Consider the following 23,515-nt stretch of genomic DNA (forward strand, 5'->3'; position numbering starts at 1 on the left):
GGACACGAAGAACTGTTTTGTTTTCCTGTGTTCCTTCGTTCTTTCAATGTAGTGCATCACAGCCCTTCTTGCGTCTAGGGTGTGGAGCGACCTCTCAGCGCTTGTGGTGGGATTTTGGAAGAAGCTAGGGATCTGAATACTCTGATTCATGTGGAACCTTGACACCACCTTTGGCATGAAGTGTGGGTCAGTTCTCATCACGACCCTGTCACTGTGTATCTGGATGTAGGGTTCCTGCAGTGTGAGTGCCTGCAGTTCGCTCACCCTTCGTAGCGAGGTGATTGCTACCAGAAAGGCAGTCTTCATTGTTAACATTTGCAGTGGTGCTTTGTGGATGGGTTCGAAAGGTGCTTTCATGAGCACCGTCAGTACCACATTTAAGTTCCAGGCCGGTGGCGGCATTCTTTTATGCCGCGCTATTCTTTTAGCTCCTTCCAGGAATCTTTTCACAACTTGGGATGTGAAGAAGCTTCTCCCTGTTTCTCCTCTTGTGTATGCCACAATCGCTGCCAGGTGCACCCTCAGCGAGGATGAGCTTAGCTTAGCCTTAATTAGGTGCGTGAGGTACCTTAGCACCGTGGATTCCTTGGTCAGTTTCCTTTGGAGCTGTTTCTTGCAACACCATTGAGTGAATCTTTTCCATTTTTCCCCATAGCACTTGCGTGTGCTGGGCCTTCTTGCCTCTCGCAGCACCCGCAGGGTGCTCTCTGGTAGTTTTAGGTGTGCGAATTCTAAGTCCTCAGGAGCCAGGCTGAGAGGTTGAGGCTCTCTGGCTCTGGGTGTAGAATTTCTCTGTTTTCCATGGAGAGTAGGTCTCTTCTTTTTGAGAACTTGTGGGGGGGCCCCTGCGCCATCTCCATTATCTGAGAGAACGAGGTCTGTCTGGCCCATTGTGGTGCCACAAGGATGAGCGTCATGTTGCTCTTCATGCATTTGTTGAGAACCCTGGGGATCAGTGATATCGGGGGGAAAAGCGCAGGCAAATGTTTTTGACCAGCTTATCCATAGGGCATTCCCCTGGGACAGTGCCTCTGGTTGCCTGGATGCAAAGTATTGGCATTTTGCATTCCGGTGTGTTGCAAATAGGTCTATTGTTGGGGTGCCCCATTTCCTGAATAGACTCTCTGTTTCCTGACTGTTGAGTTCCCACTCGTGGGACGCTGAAGTCTGCCTGCTGAGCCAATCCGCTTCTACATTGTCCTTCCCTGGCAGGTGTATGGCTAGCAAGTCTATTTTTAGTGGTATAGCCCATTTCCAGATCTCCTGTGCCAAGTTTGACAGAGGGAACAATTGAGTTCCCCCCTGTTTGTTTATGTACAACATCGTTGTGGTGTTGTCTGTTTGTATTAGCACCTTCTGGTTGTACAGGTGTTTCTGAAAGGCCTTGAGGGCTAGCAACACAGTTTTCAGTTCCAGGTAGTTGATGTGCCTGACTGCATCTGTAGGGCTCCACAGACCCCTCACACTGAGCCTGTTCATGTGTGCGCCCCACCCCTTCTGGGATGCGTCTGTGGTGATGGTCACTGTTGGGTCCGGTGGTGTTAGAGGTTTGCCTTCTGTTATTCTCTCCTTGGTCCACCACCTTATCTCTTCCTGCACCCTGTGCGTTACAACCACTAGATCCTCCCAACTTCCTGTAGCTTGTGACCATTGTTGTTGCAGCCACTCTTGGAGTGGTCTCATTTGTAGGCGTACATTGGGGACCAGGTGTATGCTTGATGCCATCATCCCCAAGATCTTGCTCACAGTCCTCACTGTCAGAGCTCGCCCCTTCTGGTAGTGACGTTTCTCCCTCAGCAGGCTGAGCGTTCTCTTTTCGCTCGGTAAGACTCTGCATTGGACGGTGTCGATCTGGGCTCCCAGGAAGATCTTCACTTGCTCTGGTTCCATTGAGCATTTTCCCCAGTGTATGGAGAAACCCAGGCTTGCTAGCGTTCTTGTCACCTGTTCTGCATGCTCTTTGCATGTCCTGTAACAGCTTGCCTTTACCAGCCAGTCGTCGAGGTAGGGGTACACGTGTATCCCCCTTCTTAGATGTGCGGCCACCGCTGCGAGGCATTTGGTGAACACCCTTGGTGCGGACTTTAGGCCGAACGCCAGGGTCGTGAATTGGTAGTGATCCTTGTTTACTGTGAACCTTAGCATGTGCTTGTGCTGCTTGTTCATGGGGATGTGCAGGTACGCATCTTTGAGGTCTATGGTAGACAGGAAGTCCCCTGCTTTTATCTGTGGGATGACCTCTTGTAGGGACGTCATTTTGAATTTTTGAGTTTTGACGTATTTGTTCAGGAACCGTAGGTCCAGGATGGGTCTTAGACTTTCGTCCACTTTTGTCACTAGGAAGTAGTTTGAGTACACTCCCTTGTTCCGTTCTTTGAAAGGAACTCGTTCGATGGCCGCTTTGAGGAGCAGTTCTTGGGCTTCCTCTTGCAGTAGTTGCAGCTCTCTTCCCGAGTGCTGTCTTTTCTTTGGTTTTCTGTTTGGTGGCCTCTTTTTCAATTCTATGCAGTATCCGAACTGCATAATATTGAGTATCCACTTGTCTGTTGTTATTTTTCTCCACTCCTGGAGAAAAAATCTTAATCTTCCTCCTACCGGTGTTACATGTTCCTTTGTGTCTTGTCCGTGTAGCCCTCTCCTCTGTTTTCCCGTGCACCTCCCCCGGAGGGTTTGGGTGGTGGAGCACCTTCTCTAGTCTGAAGTCACTTAGAGGGGGGTTGTTCACCGCCTCTCCTTCTCTGGCCTCGTCCATTTCCTCTTGACCGAAAGGACTGGCCCCGGCTTTGGTAGTTCCAGCTTTGCCTCTGCTGGCCCTGGTGGCCTTGGTTGTCACTCTGTTGCCCCTGGTGGAAACTCTGGTGAGAATATCCTCGCTGATTTCCACCTCTGCCGATCGGCCTCCGTGTAGGAGTGCCCCTTCTCATCCCTCTGAACTGCAGGGCCCCCATGGACCTTGCCGTCTCGTTGTCCTTCTTCAGTTGGGTGAGCTTATCATCAACTGGGGCTCCGAACAGTGTTTCACCGTTGAAGGGTGTGTTCAGGATGTTGTTCTGAACCTCAGCCTTGAATCCTGAGATCCTGAGCCAGGCTTGCCTTCTTTCTGTGATGCCTATAGCCATCAGTCTGCTGGATGTTTCTGCCCCATCCAAGGCTGTCTTCAGGCACGAATTGGAGATGCTCTTCCCCTCTTCCACAAGGTGTGATGCCCTCTCACGGTATTGTTCCGGGAGGTGCTTGAGCAACTGTCCCATCTCCTCCCAGTGCTGGTATTGATGCCTATTCAGGAGGGCGTTGGAATTCGCCATCCGCCAGTGGGTTGCGGCGTTCCTCTCAATCTTCCTGCCAGTTAGATCCATCCTCCTGCTTTCTTTGTCAGGTGGGGGTCCAGACGTTGTTGGGACGTTTGCCTTTTCCTGGCCGTTGCAGCGATTATAGAATCTGCTGTGACGGATCCCTTGATGTAAGCTGGGTCTTGGGAGGAGAATTTGTATTTCTTCTCCGTCCTCGGCGTTACTGATCTGCACGTAGCCGGGTCCTTGAAGGCTTCCTTCCCCTGGTCTGTGATACTCTTGAGCATGGGCAGGAACTGGCTTCTTGTCTGTATGGGGAGCAATGTCTCGAGCAGGAAGTCTGCTTCTGGCTTCTCCTCTTCCATCTTAACCCCATAGGCTGCTGCCGCCTTTCTTACCACCTCATTGTATGCCCCAATGTCATCCGGCGGTGAAGGCCTCGAGGGGTATGTTTCCACCGCCTCCTCTGGGTTTTCGGCCTCGATGTCCTGCCATTCCTGGTCTTGGGCCGTCGAGGAACCTGGGCCGTAGCTTGACTGCTGTTCCCCGTAATCCCCTTCTGTATAGTAGAGGTCTTCCTCCTCTTCATGCTCCGAAGGTTCTGGAGTTTTCGGCGGCTCTTCGACGTCGAACTCCTCGAGCTCCTGTACACCTCAGCGACGGTCGTTGCCGGCTTCGAGGGGATCTTGTAACTTCTCATTTTTTCATCGAAATTCTTCCTTCTCTGAAGGATGTTCTCCATTTCGGCCTCGAGCCTCTTTCTCTTTCTCTGCATTTCTTCGGCCTGTTCGTCGTCGAGCATTTCGGCCGCCCTTTTCGGCGGCGACGTCGAAGCTTTCCTTGGCTCCTTTTCTTTCGACGTCGAAGTGGAAGTCGAGGTCGAAGTCGAAGGCCCTTTTTCGGGTGCTTGCTTCGATGACCTTTGCTTTTCGCTGGTCTTCTGCCTCCGGGAGTCCTTCTCGGAGGATCCGCTGGGCTCTTTTTTCGGAGGATGCAGCTTCGGTCGTCGATTTGTTCGACGCCGGTGCTCCTTTCGAGGCTCTGGGCTCAGACTTTCGAGAGTCTGCCTCTGGTTTTCGAGGCCCTGTGGGAGTTTTCGGGGTCGTAGACTCTCCTACCTTATCAGGCGTTTTCTTATCGGTCTCAGCGACCGTGAAGTCATCTGGGCCTTCGGCGATGTTGTCCTCGTCGTCTGTGGAGAGGCCAAGTTCATAAAGCGTCGGGGCTTGGCCCTGGCCCTGCATCGTGTGATGAGCGGTCCTCTGTCTTTCTCGAACTCGGAGTGTCTTCGGCTTGAAGACGGAGCAGGCGTTGCAGTCTCTGCTCTCGTGGTCGATAGGCAGGCAGAGGTTGCAGACTGGGTGCTGGTCCTTCTGTGCGAACTTGGGGTGGCAGTTTTTGCAGAATTTAAAGGGCGTCTTGTACATCCCTGCGCTCAGGGGGCCCCCTGTGAGTGCATTCCCCGAAGGACGTCGAAGATTTCGAAATTTTCTCCCTTCTTCGTCGTCTCTTCTCCAAAGGTCTTCTTCTCCCGATCTTCTCAGGTCTTCTCGGTTGAAGATTTGCAGTATTTTCTCCTTTCCTCCTCCAAAACGTCTGGAGCTTCACGCGACGATCCAGACCCAACGGCGGAAAAAAGAATCTGAAGATGGCGCCCAAGGGTGGTAGCTTCCGCCGGAAGCATTTGGTGTACATTCGGTGACGTCGACGCCCACCTGGGCTACGACAAAAAAAAAAAAAAGAAAAAAGACTACGATTCCGGACCCAACCACCAGATTGCGGAATATGCACAGCATAGTGAATCCAGAAAGATTCACGCTGCAAAACTGCATGAGTCTGTCTAGCACCCTCCAAGACTGTGGCTGCCAAACCAGGTAACTGCAGGGCTGCAAAGCATGCGAGAACGAGAGGCAGAGAAGCAGGCAGAAGCCTGCTGTATGAATGAAGGCTTTTTAAATGCCAATATCACACCCTCAGAAGGACAAGTTACTTGCCTTTGGGTAACGCCTTATCTGGTTGAGACATGATCTAGCCGCAGATCCCTTATCTTTGAATTTCGCAGGCATCAGACTGGATTGGGAGGATTTTTCTATGAGCTATACCCCTGCGTGCCAGTAGGTGGAGTTGGTCAGCTACATGTGAACGTCATCTGTGTCGTTGTCTTCGCTGTTGTGACGTCCACGTCTCCTATATATGCACCACCTCAGCGTGCTAACATCAGTTACTTTTCACGACTTTCCATGATAGAAGCGCAGAGCCATGAAGTGTACTGACACCTGTGTGTTTTTGATCCACTAGGAACCTGAAAGGAATCAGCCCTGACCCACAAAACCTGTCTAAAGGTGTGGAGGATGGATGGGTCAGTAAGGAATATGCAGCTAGGTCAGTTCTCTACCCGATAAGGTGTTACCTAAGATAATCAACTTGTCCAACTGATAGAGACATCTAGCCACAGAATCCTTACCTTTTGAATAGATACCCAAGCAACACCATCCCAGGCGGAGGGACTGCGGACAAGTCTAGACCAGAAAGTCCTGCAGGATAGAGCAGCCAAAAAGTCAATCCCTATGGACTTGACTGTGCAGGCAGTAGTGCTTGGTAAACATGTGCAGGGATGCTCATAATTTTGCCTGACAAAGGTCATGGGCTGGACCGCCACGTTGCAACGCCATGGTAGCAGCCTTCGCTCTGGTGGAGTGAGCCCTTAAGCCTTTAGGTGGCTGCTTTTTTGACCAGAGCGTAGCAAACGGTTATGCAGAAGACAACCCATCACGAGATAGTCTTCTGCACTGCATGACCTTTCTTTGTTCCAACGTACCCCACAAAGAGTAAATCGTCCACCCGGAACTGTTTAGTGTGATCAAGGTAGAGCATATCGCTTTTTTTTTGGTCTAGACAGTGGAGTTGCGCTCTTTTTTAGAGGGGTGCGGAGGAGCTCAGAAAGTGGGCAGGATGACAGATTGCCCTACATGAAATGGTGTTACCACTTTTAATAAGAAAAAGGCCCTAGTGCAAAGCACCAACTTACCAGGTAAGATGGTCAGGTCAAAAGGCTTGGATGACAGAGCCTGCAATTCGCTCACCCTCCTGGCAGATGTGAATGCCACTAAAAAGGCTGTGTTGACAGTAAGCAGCCGGAGGGGGCAATTGTGCAGAGGTTCAAATGCAGTGCACATTAGAAATTTGAGAACCAAATTAAGGTCTCACTGAAGCATGATGAAAGGGGAAGGTTGGAACATATATACAAGTCCTTTAAGGATTCTTTTTACAATGGGAAATTTAAATATTGAGAGTTGCTCTCGCAGCATCAGAAAGGCAGACGGGCTAAAGGTACCCTTTGAGAGTGCCCAGTGCAGGCTCCTGCTGGGCAAGGGTCAAAATAAAAAGCAAACCCTGAGAAAGGGAAGCAGAAAGAGGAGCAATAGACCTTTCTGTACAATATTTTACAAATTTGTTCCACTGGCAGGTGTGCACGTTCTTGGTAGAGGGACGCCTGGCTGCCAAAGTAACATTACAGACTTTGGGAGGCAGGTCAAATACTATCAACTATCACCACTCAATCTCCACGCAAGAAGGGCGAAGAGTAGACAGGTCTGGGTCCTGTTTCTGTGACAGAAGATCTTCCCGAAGGGCAGCCTGATTGAAGTATTGATGCCCAGTCCGGAGCCACAAGAATTACTTGGGCCTGGTAGCTCCTGATCTTGACCACTCTGGATAGGAATGGTACTGGCAGAAAGGCGTAAAGGAGGCCTGAGCTCCACTCTATAAAAAAAAGGGGGACCATTTTTGAACCGCCGCCACCGCCGAGAGTCATATTTACTTACCTCCTGAACTGCCAGAGGAAGGCAGAGGCCATTGCCCACGCCGCCGCCACCGCCAAGAGTCAAGGGACAGCTGACTCCGCGCCGCCGCTCCGGGAGACTCCAAATCCCGGCGGGCACCGCGGCGGCGCGTCTGAGTGACGCGGCAGCGCAGAGGGAGCGCTATCAGAGGCGCACAAAAGGAGGAGCACCCCGGCAGAGCGGGGGGACCATTTTTGAACCGCCGCCACCGCCGAGAGTCATATTTACTTACCTCCTGAACTGCCAGAGGAAGGCAGAGGCCATTGCCCACGCCGCCGCCACCGCCAAGAGTCAAGGGACAGCTGACTCCGCGCCGCCGCTCCGGGAGACTCCAAATCCCGGCGGGCAGCGCGGCGGCGCGTCTGAGTGACGCGGCAGCGCAGAGGGAGCGCTATCAGAGGCGCACAAAAGGAGGAGCACCCCCGCGTCGCGGGACGCGAGCGGGACGCCCGGGGCTAAGCCCGGGCAAAGGGCGGGCCCTCTGAGGCCCTCAGAGGTCAACAGTGGTCGGGCGGGCCACCCCACCAACATTTTCAATAAGGTTAGTTACCTAATAAGCTGTCCATAATGGCTAATTGCACCGCCACAAGTGATAATGTTGATATCCTGACTCAGGACGCAGAGTCCCCTGTAATACTGCTAACATCGTTTGAGACATTAATAGATACTGCGTTTAACGAGATAGTTGAGACTGAAAGGAGATTTTCAATGGGCCCGACGAGTATTAATTTATTACAAGCCACTGCCAGTCTCAATGGTAATGGCAATACCCATATAACTCCTGAAATAATTGTTGTAAAATCCTCACATCCCGATACAGAAGTACCAATTGTCCTAGACGATGATGACACTGTAACATATATAGCATCAGAAGTGACCCCTGGCCATGCCTCAGTAAAAACACCGACAGAGGCTGGAAATAAGGGAACTGATAAAGTTGCAGCCAAGAGAAAGAGGGGCCCTGCAAAAATAACTTACAACAAACGGAAGCAGCCACTAAGGACTGTTAACCAACCTACCCCACAAAGTATGTGGAATAAGGGGAAGAGACAAAAGTTGGTCCAGCATATAGTACCCACACAGGATCAACCGCATCTGGGTGATATGGTCGTTATAAACAACGAGGTGTCAAATAATGTATCTATCTCCACCCAGACTGAGCCCCTCCACGGAATTGACAAATCCAGTCATTATTCCAAGTCAGAGGGGAACCTTATTGAGACTGTTGTTGATACAATTTTTAAAAATTTGGAAGGTCAAATGATCAAACAATTTAATAATATTTTTAAAAGACTTGACAAATTGGAGAATATAATTAAAAACGAGGATGCTAAGAGAAAAGGTATAGCAAACTTGGACAAAATGAGAGTAGAACGATTGCTAAAAGACCTTGAAACTACTACCCATGTCATTATTTCAGGTGATCACGGTAATACAAGGACAGTGGAACAACAAGCTGTAATTAATCCAATACAGTCAGATACACCAAAGGCATCTAAAAATAAGGGCACCACAGGCAGCAACTCGTCTGCTTGTCAAACCAACACCCCCTTACCCCCATGTAACCCTATACATGGATATGTTGCTTCGACTAAATCCTCTGTTCCCGCTAATGATGTAAGCGGATCATTAACTAATTCTATTCGAAAGAGTAATGTAGCGAAGCAGACCACCTTAGCCCAGAAGGGTCCTGTTAATCACAACCAGCACGACAAAAAGAATATGCATGAGGACAACAGGCCTATCAAACATCAAGGCCCGGCCCTACATCTTCCACCTGAGGCTTGTCCTTATGTTTTAGTTCTGGCTGGAATCCCACCGCTTAAGGAAGGTCAAGGAGAATCATGGGTTCAACTTCACAATAAGTGCATAGATTGGCTAACAAAGCATAAGGGGGTGGGTTATGATATAGCTAAAGAAATTATAACCACAAGGCGAGTAACCTGGGTCGGTCCTCTTTATAAAAACATCAATGGGGACTGCATTGTAATTAACTTTAGAAATCCGGGTACAGCGAAATATCTGCTGAATACTAATCCTGGCCGTTATGGACCTTCTACTGTGGTGACCCCACTTCCCTTAAAATATTTCTACCGTCCTCCCAACAAGTTGATGCAACCGCCACCAGTTTTTCCGCTACAGAATAGGTTTGGAATATTCCAGGATCTGGACTGTTTGGACTGACTGCCCACTGAAACCACTAAACCACTTCTTGTGTGTTCTGAGGCAGCACAGTCAGAGGAACCACCCCTAGAGGGGACCCTGCCAACATTAGAGATTTCTCCATCTAGTTTACTAAGCATTCAACAAAGCGTGGTTATACCTAAAACTGCCCCAAGCACCAACCAGGGTGCATGTTCGAGGAACAATATAAACAATAATCTAACAATTCTTAGTTGGAACATTGCGGGTTTGAAGTCCAAAATGGGAATTCCTTCATGGAGGGATTGTGTCAATCGTTATGATATAATGATGTTCCAAGAAACTTGGTGTGTTGAGGACCTATTGTTTGAGGGGTATAGTTGCCATAATAGGACTGCTTTGGCCCCTCTGGTTGGTCGCCCAAGTGGTGGATTGTCCATTTGGATAAAAATTACTGCTGAAGTGAAGATTGACGAACTACAAACAAATTGTCCTAGTTTCATGGCACTTTCGTATACTCAGAGGATAAAACTGTGTTTAATCAATTTCTATAACAATGATTTTCTGTCCCAACCTAATCCTAATTTTATTTCTTTATTTGATTTTATTAATGTAATCATGGATGGACAAGTGTATGGAAAATTTGATGGCATATGTTTAGGGGGAGATTTTAACGCACATGTACATTCAAGAAACCCCCCATGTAAAAGAGGTATAGAACTGTTAGATTTTATCTCTTCTAATGAACTTGTTAATTGCATGGAGCATGCAGGTATGGAAAACCATGCATCCCCATTCCCCACCTTTATTGGTCACGGGGGTGGCACGACGATTGATTATGTTTTTGTTTCCCATGCCATTGCAAAGGTATTAATAAGGGCAGAAGTAGTGTGTGAAATTTACAGCGATCATTACCCAATTGCCATCCATTTATCACTACCAAGGGGTAAGTGTCCAAAACGCGAAATAGGCGCAAGGGGTCTGGAAATCTCGACAGACAAGTTGAGGGTAATCTGGAAGGGTGCAGACAATAAGGGAATCCTGGCTGAAGTATGTAAGAAACATCCATCTTTGATTAAAGATTGTCTTACCACAGAGGACCAAGGGATAAATGTGGTTAAAGCGTTTTCTGAACTCTGCAACATAATTAAAGGTGAAATTTCTAGACCAGCCTCTAGTAAGGCCGAGGAAATACCTAGGTGGTTCGATGCCCCATGCTCAAAAGCGAATAGGATGCTTAGAGCTGCCCTAAAAGCTGAACCAAGGGACACACTGAGGGTAAGGCTGCTTAGAGCAGAGTATAAGCTCGCTTTACGTACTAGATCAAATGATTTACTGAATACCCACTGGGATTCCCTGGCACGATCTGCTGACCTAAAAGATACCACTGGATTTTGGAGGGAGGTAAAGGAAATAAGATCTATTGGCTCAAATTTGACGGAAATTAACTGTAACATCACTGGCCCGATCTGGGTTGCGCACTTTGGTAAAATTTACGCAACACCAGACAATACTCCTTTGCTGCTACCCCCTCCACACCCAATGTCTATTTCCACGCTTGAGGTTTTCGATGCAATTTTAGAAAGCGCCGGGAACAAAGCACCCGGATCTGATGGGCTCTCCATAGACCAATTAAAATGTGAACCAGAGTTTTGGGCTCCTTTGCTATGCAATGTTTTCAATAATTTAACTGAAGGAGAGATTCCGGAAACATGGTCACGTAGCATTATTGTTCCCATTTTTAAAAAGGGCGATAGGCTGGATCCTGGGTGTTACCGCCCAATTTCTTTAATAGATAACACCTTAAAAGTCTTGGGACGGATCTTATTTAAAAGGATAAGAACATGGACAGATGAGAATAACATCCTACATCCTAGCCAGTTTGGGTTCCGCAGTAGTGTCGGAACGGTGGAACAATGCTTGAATCTGAATTTGATCATGGGAAAATATAACATTGCAAAGAAATCCCCTTTATATTTTGGTTTTATGGATCTGAGCTCGGCTTTTGATTTTGTTAATCGCTCCCGGCTTTGGTCTACCCTTCTCGAATATGGTTTGGATGACCATCTGGTACATTTTTTAGCTTTTTTACACCGTGATCTTAAAGCTTGTGTACGTGTGAATCAAATGGGTGAAGTTTCCAACGATATTAACATTGGTAGGGGGGTGAGACAAGGGTGTGTGCTGGCCCCTCTCCTTTTTATTTTGTATATTAATAAACTAAGCGGCACTTTGAGCACCCTAACTAGTGATGTGCCTTACATTAACGGAGCCCCAATACCCACCCTTCTTTACGCAGATGACGCGGTCCTGATGGGCCGTACTCCGAAGGCACTGCGTATTTTAATTTCAGGGTTTGTCCTTTTTATGGCCGATTTAGGCTTAACAACCAATTTTAAAAAATCACTGATTATGAGCTGTGGGCCAAAAAGTCACAAAATTCCCCAGATTATTTCAGGGTCAAATGTTTTAAAAAGTACCAACACTTTCCCCTATTTAGGGCTCTTATTCTCAAATAGTGGTACGTGGCATGCCCATGTTTCTTATGCCAGGAATAAGCTGGGCAAGGCCATTAATTGTGTAACCTCGTTGAGGCAGCCCACCCAAGCTGATGTGATAACCCCCCTGGTGAAGATATACCAAACCCAATGCATGCCAACTGGCACTTACGGCGCTGAGGTTTGGGGCTACACTAAGTGTTCCTCCATTCAAACAGAAGAAAATAGATTCTGTCGTAAGGTATTGGGGGGGGTCATCTGTTCTCCAACCTATGTATGTCATAATGAATTAAATATTGCCTACATAGAGGATTTTGTGAGATCAAGACCAGCATTGTTCTGGATAAAGTTATGGAACAATACGGCTGCTACATTGACCCGTGACATTATTTTGGATTGTCTAAAATGTGACAGGGGACACCATATTCCATGGCTGAAATCAGTAAAAGAGTGCCTCGCAAGCGTGGGTTTGGCATCCTTGTTCACATCACCGCACCTAATAAATCGCTCCCATAAGACCATTATCTTAAGGGCATTGTATGATTTATATAGTGAAGAGCGGGATAGAAAGAATCAGATCAAATGCACGGTTGTAAAATATATGGCCTGTTCTGAACCACACATTAAAAAACCTGGCCTACCGTACAGATATTTGCGTTTGCATCTTGGTAGATGGGTAAGGGGTTTATTGTTTCGTTTCCGAGAGGGGAGTATAGTTAATTTACTGAACTTCCCTCTGGGATATAATAAACATCTTGAAACTTTAAATTGCCCCTGTAACCCTTGCATGAAACAAAGTCTCATGCATTTCCTGTTCTTCTGTGGTTTTTATAAAAAATTTACTGTACATTATTTAATGCCCTATTGCAAGAAAAATGAACTGACTAATTTTAAATTGGCACTTCGGTCCTTTTTGGTATTGGGATCAGACGAAGTTATTTTTAGGATGAGTTGTTTTCTCAAAGCTGCCGTTAGATCGAGAGCCACCCTTATTATTGATGTTTAACCATAGCACACTGCACTTTTTATTCTGCACTTTTATGATAAAGAAATTTTTTTACACTTACCATTTTAATCTTTAGTATTTATGTGTAATTAGATAATATTATAATAATGTGATGTTTGTCTTTTTAAGAAAGGTTTTTAAAATTGTGTTTTTTATCAAACTTCTTTTACTTCGATTATTGGGGAAGGACAAATTTGGTATAGTTGTGAAACTATCATTATTGTAATAGATTATGATTCGATTTAGATTCGATTGTGCTCGTTTTATCCTGCATTATTCTCCAATTGTCATTATTGAATTGAATGCTTTTGATATGTGTTTTTTGTTTGTACTTTTATGGATGTTTTTTATTCCGAATAAAGATCTTTTGACTTGACTTGAAAAAAAAGTGTCTCCGATCGAGAGCCGCCTTGGAAACTCCAATGCGCAAAACTGCTGACATTGCGCATTGTCGGCGGAGGCGAACCTATCTAACCAAGGCTCTACCCACTGTGGAGTCTTGCGCCACCTCCGGATGGAGATGCCATTCGTAATCCGCTAGGCATCGACGGCTGAGTTCGTCCGCCCTGGTGTTCAGAGAACCTGTCAGGTGTTGAACCACCAGGGATAAGCCCTGACACGTCCAGAGACGCAGGGCCTCTTGACAAAGGTTCTACAACCCCATCCCACCCTATTTGTTGCAGTACTACATGGCGGTGATGTTGTCCGTGAACACTTGAATCAGCTTTCCCTTGGTTGATGGAAGAAAGGTTATCAATGCCAAGAAAATTGCTTGAAGCTCCAGTACGTTGGTGCGGAGTCTACATTCCGCTTGAGACTAGATTCCTCTGCTCACCTCCTCTCCCAGAGTGATGCATCTGTCACTACGGAAGGGCTGGTTGGGGAAGGGAGAGGGGTCGGCCTCAGATCCAATCGCAGTCGGTTAGCCACCACTGCAGGTCCTGTGAAGTTCTCTCTGAGATCTGGATCATGTCTGAGAGATTCCCCTGATCCTGTGTCCACTGGAACTTCAAGTCCACCTGCAGAGCCTGCATATGCCATCTGGCATGTGTCACTAGCAGGAAACAGGAGGCCATGAGGCCTAGCAGCCTCTGAGTAAATACTCACCGAAATCTAGAATAGAGGCTGAAACATCGTATCATAGCCTGAATATCCTGGACTCGGAGTTCGAGAGAATAGGCCCAAAACTGCACTGTGTCCAGAACAGCTCTGATTAAAGGAAGTGTCTGAGAGGGAGTCAGGTGTGACTTTAGCACGGTGATAGTGAACCCCAGCGAATGCAAGAGGTCCGCCGTAGCCTGGAGACGACATCCTGGAGCAAGTTCGCCTTCAACAGCCAGTCGTCGAGATCGGGAAATAGTGGCACTCCTGATACGCATAGATGGGGCGCTTGTAAGGCCAAAGCGGAGAACAGTGAACTGAAAGTGCTTGTGGCCTACCGTAAACTGCAGGTAGCGCCAATGAGCAGGCAGGATGGGATTGTGAAAATAGGTGTCCTGCAAGTCCCAACGTTACCATCCAGTCCCCTGAGTCCAGGGCAGACAATACCTGAGCTAGAGTGAGCATCTTGAACTTTTCCTTTTTGAGGAAGCAGTTGAGGGCTCGCAGATCTACAATAGGGAGCAAAAATATTTCCTTTTTCGGGACCAGAATGTAGATGGAATAACAATCACAGCCTACTTCTGGCGCAGGAAACCTCTCTATGGTTCCCTTTGCCAAGAGAGTCATGTCTTCCTCCTGCAGCAAAGTCAGGTGATCCTCCGTCAGCCGGTCGTAAGTTGGAGGCATGGAGGGACGGGTAGCCTCTTCAGACTATCTGGAGGACCCACCTGGCTGAGGTGATGTTCTGCCAGTGGTGGAGGTGATGGCTGATACTGCCACCAACTGGCTGCCCATGCTCTTGAAGGCCGGACTAGGAAGGTTTTGAGTCTAATTTGAGAATTTGAGGGGGCGGGGTGGGTGATGGACTGGCCTGACCTCTGGCCAGGGTCAAAACGAGCCACATAGAGGTTGCTGAACTTGTGCAGTCTAATGGCTGGGGTATGGCTGGCGTGGCTGAAAGGGGCGAAAGGCAGACTGGGGTCGTATGGGCACTGAGAGGTCCAAGGACTTGGACATAACCTGTGTGTTCTTAAAATGCTCCAGTGTAAATCAGCACCTGGCCCGGAGCTGCCAGTCCGGAACCTGATGGAGCCCCGTCCTCTGAGCCGCCGAACCCCGAAGGCGTGCCGGTAGTCAGGCCACTCAAATATGAGACACATGGCATCATAAAATTCCTTGAGCAGGGCTAGGGTCGCTCCGGCTCCTGGGAAGGCTGGGAAGTATGGTGCTGTTTCATTCGAAGAATACCGGTTCTACCTGAACATGGACTGTTCCAATGTGAAACACTCAGTTGACAGCCAGGAGTCAGTCAGATATTCCCTTTTATCCAGAATCTTTGGCCATCCAGTTGCCAAAGCAGGAATAGAACCTGTTGAGTATTTTTACAAAGACCTCTTGACAAGCATGGAAAAGAAAGAAAAGGTAAGACGGGCGAAGATACAATTGCTGCAATATTTGTCTTGCATTTGTTTCATTGTCGGGGATACCCTTTTGTGAGAGACCATGATTTGCACTTCTCCATGTTCTTTTGAACATTTCAGAAGACTTCCAAATCCCTGACGATAGGAGAATATTGGCTATACACTTTAGTGCTGGATAATTTGTGTCTAAGCACTATAAAATTATTCGGCTCTGTACCTCAGGCAGCCAGGCCTATTGCCCATTCAGAATATGTGTTGTGACCCAGAGTCCTTAGTGTAGATCAGCAAAGGCAGGATGTCCTGCCCCGAGTCTTTTTCCGGTCTATCACATTTCTCTAGCAAGCTTGACATACAAAGGGTAAACCGACTGAGGCTTCTAACTCCCATGACCCTAGATCAGAAGACGAAGGGGCACCCAAAAGGGACCCCTTTTTAGAGAAAGGAGACAGACCTCTTTCCAGCCTAGAAGAGTCTGTCAGGGGTGTTAGCGTGAGTATAGTCAAGGGACAGCTTTTTCCCTTGTACCCTTCAAGTGAGATGTCTATTTGTCGTTCCTGCGTAAAAGGCCCATCTTATCTTCCCCAATAGCAGTCATTCACAGCCATAATTTGTCGAGTGCGCATGTACATGCCTGCGTTCTTTTGTGAGTGTGAGGTACGTGTGCATCTCTGACTAAATAAATGGTGCCAAATGCACTCCACCTGTGTCTGGCATTGAAGATGGGAGCTGGTGTTGCAAGAGGCTGCCCAGAAGAGTATGCATGTAGTTAACACTCGTACAGTTTTTGGTGTGGGTGGGATAGTGCTACCTACCTTGCCTTTGAAGATGCTGATGTACCTCTTTTCAAGAATTATCTCCTCTTTGACAGGATCCCAGTCTCTTAGGAATCATACACTGGTGTATATATATGTTACCTGACCTGTTTAGAACATGGAACTATCACAGGAGAAGCTACAGTTCTCCATCGCTCTGCATGCTGCAACCACCCAGAATAGATACTCCTATAGGAAAATACGATCGCTCCAGTATTCAAACATTACAAGAGCTCTTAATGGACAGACATGACCATAAGCACTGGCTTCTTTGACTAGTAGGTTCTTCCAGGATTGACTAGACACACAATGTGAAGCTTCACATCAGTCAGGCAGAAAAGACAGTTCCAGGAGTAGCTCTCTGCTAATAACTACCTTCCTTTGAGTTAGGGGACAAGCTAGGACTAAAGACTCAAGGGAAGCTGCCTTGGAGTGTCCTGTGAAAGAAGAGACTAGTGCCTGTATAAAACTAGGCTGGACTGCACATTTCATGGGCAAGCGGCGCCTGCCAGTTAAGCCTGGAGCCCAACTGTTCAAAGGAAACCTATGGGGCCCATCACAAGTCCAGAAGGGCTCCAGGATATGAGGTCCTTTCCCGGACAGCTGCTTACGAATCAACCACCATCATATCTGCATCACCAGAAGCCAGAACAACTGTCATCTTGTACTCATGCTGAGGTGTGACTTTTCTTCTCCTACCCACTCCATGCTTCAAGAAGACATGTATAAGCTTACAGTTGCCTCCAGTAGTCTTGAGGATTACCTCGACTTCACCCCTAGACTACAGATTCAGAGACTCTCACATGAGTCTGGACCACTGACTGCATCGTTGTAACCCTAGTGGTTAGGTTTAAAGATATGTTTGAAACCCCTGCATATACACCATCAGTTATTTTGTTGTGAGACTTGTCCTTGCTGTGGTTGGTGGATAGTGATGGTTCCCATTCCCATACCACAAGAATTTCTTGGTTGAGCCCTGTGGCTGTCAATATATGGACGTCTGAACCTTCTGGAGTAAATCACTAGGTCTGGGAATTCCACTGTGCGCACATTGGGGACAGGAATACTACCACGATCTAGCCAGGGTGACTGATAAAAAATACCATTAACAGTCATGTAAAACCACCAAAACTTGCATTATTGATGTCCAAAATGAAAATTACATCTGACTTTTCAGCATTGCAAGTTCATACCCGGTTAAAGACTAAGGATTTGGTCCTATTGTTTCCCATGGCATTCATAAAAAATGAAAGATTTGACTTTTTGAGATCATCGTCAATTAGAGAACATAACAATAGGTCCCCATGCTAAATCTAACTATTGTGCTTACTACATAAACGCAGTAATAGTGTTTAGGATCATATCTTTGACTAAGGAGCAGGAGACTTATATAATTTACTAGGTTTAGATACATTAAAGTACCTCTTTTACAATGTAAAGGTGATTTTATTGACTAGTATTGCCACGCAAACTGTATTCTAAGCCGACATTACCTCACTGAGCAAACCTTCGACTGACAGGTCGCTTTACCAAAGAGAGACCAGCGCTAAAGGGGGATATTTTGTATTTCAATTTAGGGACCAATAGAGGTTTGGCTCAAGGATTCCAATGATAACAAATGTCTACAATTGGAGACCTGCAAGCTCTGCCTACCTTGGAATCCTAGGTACCACGTCTCGCAATGTGAAACTGGAGGCATTTACATTTTCTGCAGAAGCTGACAGATCCACTACTGAATAACTAAACATAATTATAGTCCCCCTCCCCTTTACTGAATACACTCCTGCATAATCTCAACAGCAAAGAACATGTTAAAAGATTTGCAGCATATTGCTGAAAATGAAATCCATATGCAATTCAAATCAATTTGCACTCTGATTTTTGGTGTTTTCTTGCACTAGCCGACTGGGAGCTACGGAGAACGGAAGAACAGGTTTTCATTTACTTTTTTATGGCGCTGTTGTCTAACTCAATTTCCCCAAACATTATTCAACTCCACCACTAGATACACCAACTTATCCCATTTCTAGACGTTTCTCACATTCCCTAAATGTTGCTTCTGCATACAGTGATTGCTTAACAAGTTGAGCTGGCAAAACTCTTGCCACTCTGTCTAAGCAAGTCCTTACCATGGTAGCATGAGCTTTGATCCTCTCATAGTCAATCCTAGGAATCATTTTCAGGGAGATTGTGTTCTGGCTTGGCTCCACATAATCAACCTGTTGAGAAGGAAAAGACAGGAAATAAGCCGGAGAAAAAAAGCTTGTATGTATTTTTGTGCTGGGATTACTTGACTCAGACATTTCAATTAATGGAAGCCATTGCTCTGGAATGTACAGGAGGCAATGCACAAAAAATCAGGAAGACACATTATAGTAGTGAAACAGTAGCAAACATATAAACTGGAGGAGGAAATGCACCAGAATGGCAATCAAGTCAATGTACTTTCCATCACAAATTTCAAAGCTATGAATGGAATTCACTCAGCCGAGATGGCATGACCAGCCTTACCTGGGCGATGTCATCCTTGTAGATTCCACGTTTTAATCTCACCCAGGACTTCGGCTTTAGACTGGATACCTCCTTTACCACCTTCAACACATCTGTCATTTCCTTGATGGGCACCATCTGCTGGTTCCAGAAGCCCATCCTCAGGTTTCCCACTCCCTCAATTGCCTGCTTCACGTGGGTCTGTTTATAAGCCTCTATGTAGATGTATCCCTTCACATGCTCAGGTGCTACCACAGCCTTGATCTGGAGGGGCTGTGGGGTTCAGAAGGCAAAGTTAGATGCAGTTAGGCTCCTCTTCAACATAGGAAACATCAGTCTATGTTCTGTCACACAGTATCTTTATCAACCACAGCCAAGTGTTGACGCTTATTCATGCAGTCTGCCTTTTTAACAAGCAGAACATCTTTAAAAAAAGAATTGTACAATCCGAGAGAAAATTCTCCAACTTCGAGGAAAGTTTTTAATGGTATTCCAGACTGACTGTTCCTTCTCCCAAATCACATACGCATCTTCTTAAAGACTTTAGTAGAGGCACTATAGGGTGTTCAAAACCTCTTGTCAGTTCTGAGCAAATTCTGTAAATGTAAACCTATTTTTTAATATGGTGCCATAGAGACAATCTTTTATATTAATGTTCCATCATACTGTTCTAAAGGCTGCACAGAAAGATGGTTAAATTAACGTTACTGATACTAATTACATTAAAAAATGTATATTTGAATCCATTTTACTATGAAAAAAAGTCTAATTCTGTCTGCAGCTGCATGTAGTACTAACTATTTAAGAAGGAACAAGCTTAAGGACCAAGGGTGACCGTATGGGGCAGTAAGGGAGGGAGGACAAGGAGGGTACAGCATGTCGACCAGTCTTCAAGCAAATGTTTTTGCAGAAGTATCTAAAAACATCTGCATTCCTGGATGTTACACCTAGAAATAATGCTTGCAATAAGCACAAGGAGTACTCAATTTATACTATACACATGTAAGAAATGGGCACATAACCTTGAAAAGGAGGGGGATGATTAGATGGCATAAAATAAAGGCCCTTGCATTTACTGACACTAGAATATACCGGAGAACATCAGCAGGCCTTGGTGACTCATCACTTCACTTGAAGGCGCAAGTAAGTCTTATTACCTCAAAATGTTTGTTCATAACTGAAGCAAGGATTTACTTCAAGTTCCATTGAGAAGCTGGCTCTCAAGTAAGACATTACAGATTAAGTAAAACGGATGATCATGTTTTATAGTCCCATCACTTAACAAAACAGCGTTGCAAGGTTTAAGTAACCTTTTTTGACAGGTTGACATTATACTTACATGCATCCATTAAGCCACCTCTACTGGCCATTTAGGGAAAATGAACTGGGCTTGGATAAAAAAAAGGCATGTAGAGGACAGTCTTTTCAAAAGAAAAATCGCAGAAACTTTGCCACCTGCTCTTGCATGGTTTCCTGATAATATTTCATAGCAGCATGCATTACAGCAAGACTGTCACCTATGCTGCCAATATGTTTACTTATTTAGAGAGCACTACTTACATCAGAGGGCATAATGGCGCGAGGAAAAAGCAGACAGCCACTTAGCAGTCTAGATGGCTACAAAACATGATGTGAGGATTTGGGTGTATTATATGGTATGGCTGTGCGGCCTTACCCTGTAATACACTCGCGAAAATGGTCTTGGATTCAGTCTGGCACATTTGTAAAACTTTAAGCCCAACACAGGGTAGCTGTGGTTACGAGCAGAAATGCTTAAAGAAAGGAACTGGTGGGAAGCTTTTAACAGTACCAAACAACGAAATAAAGCCATAAAACACGAAAGAAATCAGACAACAATTTATAACAAGACATGCATACTCTATTGAACAAACAAAAAACAAAAAAACAAAAACAAGGGAGTGCCTTGAGTGCTCACTTGTACTTTTGGGAAACAGGTGTTTTCCCTACCATTTGGGATTACTTGACATCTCATGCAAGAGTAGGGCAAACTTCCAAAACCAGTTATGATTCCTTCAGCCCACAAAATAAACGCGGAAAAATAAATGCGGAAACCACGGAGCGAACTTCTCGGATGTAAAATATAAAGACTGTGTTTAGTGTAGCGGCAGTTGGGCGCACGACTGTTCGCGTTAGCATTTTTTTATGCGTTCTTGGACGTATGTCTTTACAGTTATCCTCCCCTGCCCTATCCTGGCACTTGCCAAATGTAAAATGAAAAAAATATCAGTTTGAGATGGGAGGGGCTTGCACATAACATTACCAAATACAAAGCCTGACCGACCGGTGAAAGCAAAAGCCAAGAAAACGCCGGCACGTGTGTCCAAGTAATACGCAGACTTATTTTTATGACTGTACAGAAAAAAACCTAGCGCAGGGACGTGACAGCGTCGCTTAAAAGTACTTTCAATACAATTGAAGTGGTCAGCACGAGACCATTTTTTCTATTTTTTCGTCATTCTAATTTTTTGGGCACCGTTTATTGTAACTGATTTTCACTATCGAGAAGCAAGCAAGGGTATTTGATTGGCGCTCGTGTCAGCACTGAACTTTTAATTGTTCTGGTATATTACATGTTGTCACGGGGAATGAATGCCGGGAACAGTTTGGGATTAAAAAAGAAAAACAGAACAAGCATTTGCAATGCAATAGGTCTCGCATTAGGAAAGTTTGAGCTATTGGTATTGTAAATGACAAATTTATTTATGTTTTGTTTTTGAAAATAGCGGAATTAATAGCTTTGTCATTTACAATGCCAATAGTTATAACTTTCGCAAATGTGACACCTATAGCATTTGAAATGCAATATGTGTTGTATTTACGTGACTTACATATATTGATATTACGAATAACAATGGCTTTTATTTTTTTTAAATAATTAATACTTAAATAAAAGTAATTGTAATTTATAATGGCAATAGCATAAACTTTTGTAAATAACTTTTGAGAAGATTATGTTCAGTGTATTTTATTGTGACGATAATCCAAGAACAGAAGTGAAATATTAACATCTTTTTGTTACATTTGTAATAAAGCTTGAAACATTGAGAGAACATATTTGAACCAGTTGTTGTTCAATGGTTGCACAGATTGATGCTGTGGTGGCGCTGAGTGATGTGATGGTAAACGAGTGATGCTGTGGTAGCGCATAGTGATGTTGTGGTGCCCTTGAGTGATGCTGTGGTGGTGCTGAGTGATGCTGTATGCTATGTTTTGTTGTGCTATCCTATGTTTTGTTTTGTTATGCTATGCTATCCTATGCTTTGATTTGTTATGCTATGCTATGTTTTTTGTTATGCTATGCTATGTTTTGTTATGCTATGCTATGTTTTGTTATGCTATGCTATGTTTTGTTATGCTTTGTTTTGTTATGCTATGTTTTGTTATGCTATGCCATGTTTTGTTGTGTTTGGTATGCTATGCTATGTTTTGCTATGCTACTATATGTTTTGTTTTGCTATGCTATGTTTTGTTGTATTTTGTGTAGCTATGGTATGTTTTGTTGTGTTTTGCTATGTACTGTTAAGCTATGTGTTGTTGTGTTTTGTTATGTTATGCTATGTTTTGCTATCCTATGCTTTGTTATGCTATGCTATGTTTTGTTTTGCTATCCTATGCTTTGTTTTGTTATGCTATGCTTTGTTGTGCTTTGCTATGCTTGGTTATGCTATGCGGTTTTGTTTTGCTATGCTATGTTTTGTTGTGTTTTGTGTGGCTATGCTATGTTTTGTTGTGTTTTGCTATGTTTTGTTATGCTATGTGTTGTGTTTTGTTATGCTATGTTTTGTTGTGTTTTGCTATGCTATGTTTTGTTATGCTATACTTTGTTATGCTGTTTTGTTATGCAATGCTATGTTTTGTTATGCTATGCCATGCTTTGTTATGCTATGCTATGTTTTGTTATGCTATGCCATGTTTTGTTGTGTTTGGTATGCTATGCTATGTTTTGCTATGCTACTATATGTTTTGTTATGGTATGTTTTGTTGTGTTTTGCTATGTTTTGTGTAGCTATGGTATGTTTTGTTGTGTTTTCCTATGTTTTGTTAAGCTATGTGTTGTTGTGTTTTGTTATGTTATGTTTTCTTATGCTATGCTATGTTTTGTTATGCTATGCTATGTTTTGTTGCGTTTTGCTATGCTTTGTTATGCTATGCGGTTTTGTTTTGCTATGCTATGTTTTGTTTTGCTATGTTGTGTTTTGTGTGGCTATGCTATGTTTTGTTGTGTTTTGCTATGTTTTGTTATGCTATGTGTTGTTGTGTTTTGTTATGCTATGTTGTGTTGTGTTGTGTTTTGTTATGCTATGTTGTGTTTTGTTATGCTAAGCTATGTTGTGTTTTGTTATGCTATGCTATGCTATGCTTTGCTATGTTTTGTTCTGCTATGTTTTGTTATGCTATGCTTTGTTTTGTTGTTATGTTTTGTTATGTTATGCTATGTTTTGTTCTGCTATGCTTTATGTTATGCTATGCTTTGTTTTGTTATGCTATGTTTTGTTATGCTATGTGAGGGTGAGGGGGGGTGAGGGTGAGGGTGTGTGAGGGTGAGCGGGTGTGTGAGGGTGAGGGTGTGAGAGTGAGTGAGGGAGTATAAGGGTGTGAGGATGGGTGAGGGTGAGTAAGTGGGTGAGGGTGTGTGAGGGTGTGTGAGGGTGTGTGAGGGTGAGGGAGGGTGAGGGAGGGAGGTGAGGGGGGTGAGTGTGAGTGAGGGTGAGGGGGTGAGGGTGAGTGAGGGTGAGTGAGGGTGAGTGAGGGAGGGTGAGTGAGGGTGAATGAGGGTGTGTGAGGGTGAGTGAGGGTGTGTGAGGGTGAGTGAGGGTGTGTGAGGGTGAGTGAGGGTGTGTGAGGATGAGTGAGGGGGTGTGAGGATGAGTGAGGGGGTGTGAGGGTGAGGG

The 23,515-nt window shown here is 45.3% G+C and overlaps 1 protein-coding gene across 3 annotated transcripts in view; it reads right to left on the reverse strand.

The window, feature by feature from the left end:
• The window catches only part of SUPT5H (SPT5 homolog, DSIF elongation factor subunit), a 387,057-nt gene that overhangs the window by 82,494 nt on the left and 281,048 nt on the right, over positions 1-23,515 (reverse strand). For all 3 annotated transcript variants that reach the window (XM_078661137.1, XM_078661136.1, XM_078661135.1), the window contains 2 exons: positions 18,624-18,875; positions 18,242-18,331 (listed from right to left, as the gene is read on the reverse strand). In XM_078661137.1, coding sequence (XP_078517263.1) covers positions 18,242-18,331; positions 18,624-18,875 — 342 coding nt within the window. The remainder of the gene's footprint in view (positions 1-18,241; positions 18,332-18,623; positions 18,876-23,515) is intronic.

Source organism: Lissotriton helveticus, chromosome 9 (assembly GCF_964261635.1).
Source record: "Lissotriton helveticus chromosome 9, aLisHel1.1, whole genome shotgun sequence".
NCBI lineage: Eukaryota > Metazoa > Chordata > Amphibia > Caudata > Salamandridae > Lissotriton > Lissotriton helveticus.